Source organism: Buceros rhinoceros, unplaced genomic scaffold (genome assembly GCF_000710305.1).
Source record: "Buceros rhinoceros silvestris isolate BGI_N320 unplaced genomic scaffold, ASM71030v1 scaffold5382, whole genome shotgun sequence".
NCBI classification, from domain to species: domain Eukaryota; kingdom Metazoa; phylum Chordata; class Aves; order Bucerotiformes; family Bucerotidae; genus Buceros; species Buceros rhinoceros.
In genome coordinates, this window is record NW_010400601.1 from 64,338 (window position 1) to 69,891 (window position 5,554).

The 5,554-nt window shown below is 46.8% G+C and overlaps 1 protein-coding gene across 1 annotated transcript in view; it reads left to right on the forward strand.

The window, feature by feature from the left end:
* Positions 1-5,554, forward strand: part of LOC104489731 (extracellular sulfatase Sulf-1) — a gene marked incomplete at its 3' end in the record, with an annotated part of 36,861 nt that overhangs the window by 14,929 nt on the left and 16,378 nt on the right. Inside the window, exon 4 of the mRNA XM_010131929.1 lies at positions 1,103-1,272. Within this exon, the coding sequence (XP_010130231.1) occupies positions 1,103-1,272 (170 nt within the window). The remainder of the gene's footprint in view (positions 1-1,102; positions 1,273-5,554) is intronic.

Sequence of the window (5,554 nt, forward strand, 5' to 3'; positions counted from 1 at the left end):
GAGCCACAAACCCAGAGTTGTGGCAGCCCTGGTGCCTTGCGCTCGTCGCCCGGTTTGAAAACCAGAAGGTAGCGCGCTGTCTCTTCCTGCACACCCGTGCAGGGGTGCGGAAGCGGGTCTGCTGTGTGTGCTCCAAGCTTGCTGCCAGAGAGGGGCAGGGGGCAGCGGGCGAGCGAGGAGGTCCCAGCTGGTGGGCTTGTCCTAGCACTGACACGTGAGGCAGACCTTGTCCCTGCGGCTCTGCTTGTGCAGCTGCTCGGGGCCTCGGGTCCCCAACACGTGATTAGTCGTGCCTGGAAGTGCTTGGAATTACACACATTGTCTCAGCACTTTGTCAGTGAAGCTCGCACTAGATCTCCAGGCCAGCAGTGAGTACTCCAAGGTGGCAGGTGGTTTAATTTAGGTTTTCATCCTTTTTTCTTAGTTCCATTTCCTCCCTTCCCCTTGCAGGCTTCCATTTGCCACCTTGGCTGTGGGTTAAGCAGTTCATTGGCAAGTCGCAGCCTTAATCTCAGCAGCTGCACTGCTTAAAGTTGCACAATTAGATGAACAGAGCCTGCAGGAACTCAACTGCTCCCTGCACTCGCATTTGCCGTTTCTTTGAGACAGGTTTCTGCAGCCTGTTGTCGCTTTCTGCCCCTTTGAGCACACGTGGAGCTGTACTCTGAGCAAAGAGCACGCAAGAAATGCTTGTGTCAACAGAAAAACAGCGTAAGAGTCGAGGATTTCTTGCACTTCGGAGCCATTACCTGTGAAGGTCTTCCCCAGGGGAGTTCAGGAAACACATCATCATCAGTACAGTCTGCCACGTTAAACGTTACTTAGCATTATGTTACCAAATCCAGTGATCCTGTTTACTTCATGCCTTCTGTTATAGCTGAAGAGCAAAGCACCGTCTCGTTTTGTGTGGCATTGCTGCTTACAGTGATTGCTGCTCATCCACCCCGTGCTCCCTCGAATCACACGTCCCTTCGATGGTGTGGGTTTGCTTCCTGGCCTGAGCCTCAATGAGGACAAGAGAATAATGTGATAACGCGATAGTACGCAATCTAATTAACCTGGCACTTTGTAACTTTTGCTTTGTGTTAATCGTATGTTCCAGGACTACTTCACAGACCTAATCACTAATGAGAGCATTAATTACTTCAGAATGTCTAAGAGGATATATCCCCATAGGCCCATAATGATGGTCATCAGCCACGCTGCCCCCCATGGCCCCGAGGATTCGGCACCGCAGTTCTCGGACCTCTACCCCAACGCTTCACAGCATATGTAAGTCAAAATCACGCCCTGCTGGGCTCGCTCCTTGAATCTGCTGCTCACGGGGTGTTTGTCGTTGGGGGCATTGCGGGAACAGAGAGCTCAGATGCGAGAAACTCCCGGTAACCAGTAAGCGTTCGCTGGTTCCCGCTGCGGCGCTTGCTCCTCTCGGGGAGGAGCGAGGCAGCTCTGGCCATTATCAAAGCAGAGAAAAGCGCTTTTCCTCCTGGGAAGTTGTGGGAGATTAAAAGGTCAGTATTTGGCTTCGTAAGGGCAGCTTCTTACAATACCCTGAAAATATGTAGACACAGGTCAGGATCTGTTGGAAAGATATTGCTTCCTCCGTCTTTCTCTAAGATATGCACTTCCTGGGCTCTAACTAACTGAGTACACTGGGAGTCAAAACATCCTTTTGTAGCTTTGGGGTGCACCAGATTTGTTTTGAGACTAGCCACTGGTAGATGCCAAAAATCGCCTGTTAGGCTGTGTTTTTAAATAACATGTTTAATCTTTCCTGGCGATTACGCTATAATAAAAGCCAGAATTCTTCATTTTGTCTTTAGAACTGATATCAGCTCTGGGTAAAAATCTGCGGATAGTCCTGGGTTGCACATCTTGCTATGCACCTTGGGTGTGCTGGGTCCTTCTCCTCGTAGCGAGGTGTCACAAAAGTTTTCCCTTCTGTCTACCACAGAAGGGCATTAGACCACTCCTCATTTGCACGTGAACAATGTCTTCGTACCTCTTTCTGCACAGGAAAAAAAATACTTTATTTGGACCATACATTGGTTTGGCCTCTGAAAATGAGGAAGAATCAGCTTCAGTAGGCAGTGGAAAAGCGTCTTGGTTTACAGATTGCTTTTGGACAATCTTCAGTAGCTCATGTGGGTTTTTTTGTAGTTACATTAACTATAAAACTGCGAAGAGTAGCAGTTCCTGCATTAACTGTACGTGCTAACTGATCACTAGCTGGGACCAGAAAGAGATCTGCTGCTCATGGCACATGGTGAAATATTTGTTAGTTTGTAATTTTTATAATCATCTTATTGGCTGTTACTTTCTAGAAATGCCACTTTCTCTGACCTTACATTCTCAGCTACGTTTTTCTCATCCTGTATTCTCAACAATCCCACATTCCTGAGACGAGGTTTTGCAAGTAATGCAGGCCAGTCAGCGATGTTTCGTAGTTGTTTTGATATTCGGGGTAATTTCTACCTGCGTAGAGAAGTGATGGGATTGAGTTTTTAGTTGTAAATATTTAATTGCAATTGGTTCAGAAGTAATTATCCTGAAGAATTGCTATCATCTCCTTTATTATCACCTGTCCTAAAGGTTCAATAAGATAGACTTGAACACTTAAAACCTGTCAGACTGGGCTGTGTGAAAGGATGTTTTAACTCAGTGCTCTGAATTACATGCTCCAGCAGAAGAGAGCAGGGAATGCCCTGGGGGAAAAAAAACCTGAAACAAACCAAACCAGCAGAGATTCTTTTTCCCTGTTTTTCCACCTCCTGAAAAATCACCAGTTTAGGTGAAGCATCCGAGCCACTGTGCCCCATTCTCCTTGTACCAGTCTGATCTCCTTTTGAACCCTGGTGGCAGCCCCACCGTCTTGTGGCAACAAGCTCCACAGTGTCACCCCATGCGCTGGGGACAAAGGACCGCCTTTTCTTTCCTTCTGAACCAGGAGCTTGCCCCATGCCACCGGTGCCCCCTACTTCCCATCCTGGGAGGAATAATGAATAGTCACTCCGTCAGATTTAACGGACCTCTCCCATGTCATCTTCAGTCACCCCTTTTCATAGCAAGAGAGTTATGTCTGTCTGTTCTCGCTCTGTTCAACAGATTGCCCGGCCTCAGGCAAGCCGTGCTGTCTGCTGGGGGGCTATCCATCATACAGGAGGGTGGGATCCCAACTGTTTCTGCCTAGCTGTGGGGATCGTGTCTGGAAGGAAAGCACTGAATCGTTGTACCTCACCCTACCTCTCTCCCCAGGCCAAAGCAGCTCAATTTAGGCTGCGTGCTCGCTGTCCTCTGATAAAAGAGTGCTTAGTTTATCCTGCTCCTGACACTTGCTACTGTTCGGTGTTTTCAGCCTGCTTGTTTTCTAGCTTGTGCTGCTAGAACAAATGTTTTTAGTTAGCCTCCAAAATTCTAACTGCCTGCCCACCCTATACAGGTTGCATGTTACCTGTGAAGATCCTAGCTATTTGTCTACAGGCTTGGTTTCCTTGGAGTATTTGTGTAAACTCGGTTTTATTTGCATGGACTCCTGGGGTCTAAGTACCTTGCTCTGCTAGAGCCTAGCCCAGAATATGAGACTCAGCTGAGCTGCTTCTTGCCTTCTGGTGGTGTTGATTTCTTGGCAACCTTCTTGCAAAGAGTGTTTTTTTCCTCCAGTGACCTCACGAGATCCTTGCTGGGTTGTTATGTGTTTCTTAGTGCACTGACTGGCTGCGTGTGTTAGTCTGCAGGCTAAGAAATGAGACACATTGAAGATAAGCTGCAATTTGGGTAGCTGAACCCTCCAAATAACTGATTTCTCTAGCAAAAATATTAGCAATGTGCTCTAAAATATCTAAGAAGTTCAGTTCTCACAGAAATATTTGATGCTCTGTGTGAAAACAGCACAAGAACAATAAAATCCCTCCTGCCAAGGTTTGTGTAATTTGAACGTTTAACCCTTAGGTTTTCTTCCTTGGTGGTCAAGCACCATGCGAATCTTTCTGTGACCTTGGGTGACAGCCACCTGACCTTGGATTTTGTTTTTAAAAATGTAGTTGCTATATCGTGTTACTGTAACACCTACCTCCAACAAAGAAGGGAACTCGGGTCAAACGCTGCTTGCTGGCTTTACCAAGTGAGACGGAAGGTTATACCTACAAACCAAGGACTAAGATAGCCTGTCACCCGCGTGCGAGGGGGAGTTTCGCCTAGAAGGACATTTCTTTGCTGGTAAAGCGCCTGTCATTAGATTGAAATACTGCCTGTATAAATTTAAAAAAACAAAACCAAAAAAACCCACAAATGAAACTACGAAGCTTGTTTCGAAGAAGTTTTCCACTTACACGTAGGAAGAGAGGAGAGGCTACAGCGGGGAGAGCTCTGCCCTTAAATGTGAGTGTCTGTTGGTCTCATTTCCCCTCGTAACAACACGGAAAGAAGAAAATCAAATGAACGCAGCAACAAAATAGGTAAGATTTATGAGAAACCCATCAACGCCAAAAAAACCAGGCAGAATTACACACTGTTGTTACCTTGCAGTCCTGTCCTCCTCAGCACAACAGCCTGCTGGAGGAGCAGGAAAACGCTTACAAGGACAAGAAAAGTAATGATGCGGACACCATTTAATCACTAATTCTAAGTGATTCTCACATAATTTTAAGTTATTTCTCATTAGCTCTCGTTTAACACGAAACACAGACTATATCATACTGAAGCTCTCTATTGTTTTTAAGCGTCTGTTCTTACTCCCACTCCCCCACCTCTGCTCTTCTTAAAATATGTTCTATTTCTGACTCCTAAAAATATTTCTGAAAGTTTATGCTGGCTGCTGTCACTGTAACGAGTGATATATTTTCTGCAAATAAATCACACCAGCTATATGAATTCTCGCTATGCCCAGAAGTTTTTTCTGTGGTGGAAAACGGGACTGGAGAAGATGTGCTAGATGAAAGCAGTACCTAGGTCTTTGCTGTGGTAGTGAACATCATCTGCTGGGGAGTGGGGTTGCTAGACCTTTCAAAATGTGGTTGTTAAATATGAAGTTATAACACAAAAGATGGCTCTCTAGATGTCCCTGGCAGCCGTTACAGGGGAATCCTGTTCCATCAGCCATCCAGCAGGAAAACTCTGGCTCGAAGGATGCTCTGGGGACAGCCTAACACAAAGGAGGCCTCTCGAGATGCCCCTGGCAGCCGTTACAGGGGAATCCTGTTCCATCAGCCATCCAGCAGGAAAACTCTGGCTCGAAGGATGCTCTGGGGACAGCCTGAATTCTCAGTTAGGCTCGGGGCCTCTGGCACTTGAACTTCCCTGGACCTTCCAGCATGAACCACCCTTGGGGGAACCCCGAATCAGACCTAAGCTGTTCATAAGCTGTGAAGTTAGCAAAAACCCGTGGGAAGCAGGTTTACTGAAGAACGTGAACAGTGGAAGTCTGAAACCCACTGGCTGTGTGAGTTAAAGGTCCAGGGGCTGGCAGCAGGACTGACTGCCAGGCTTTATGGCTGCCTGGAAGCAATCCTATTGCCAGTCTAAAGATCCCAGGAGGAGCAGCTAGAAATGGTATCTG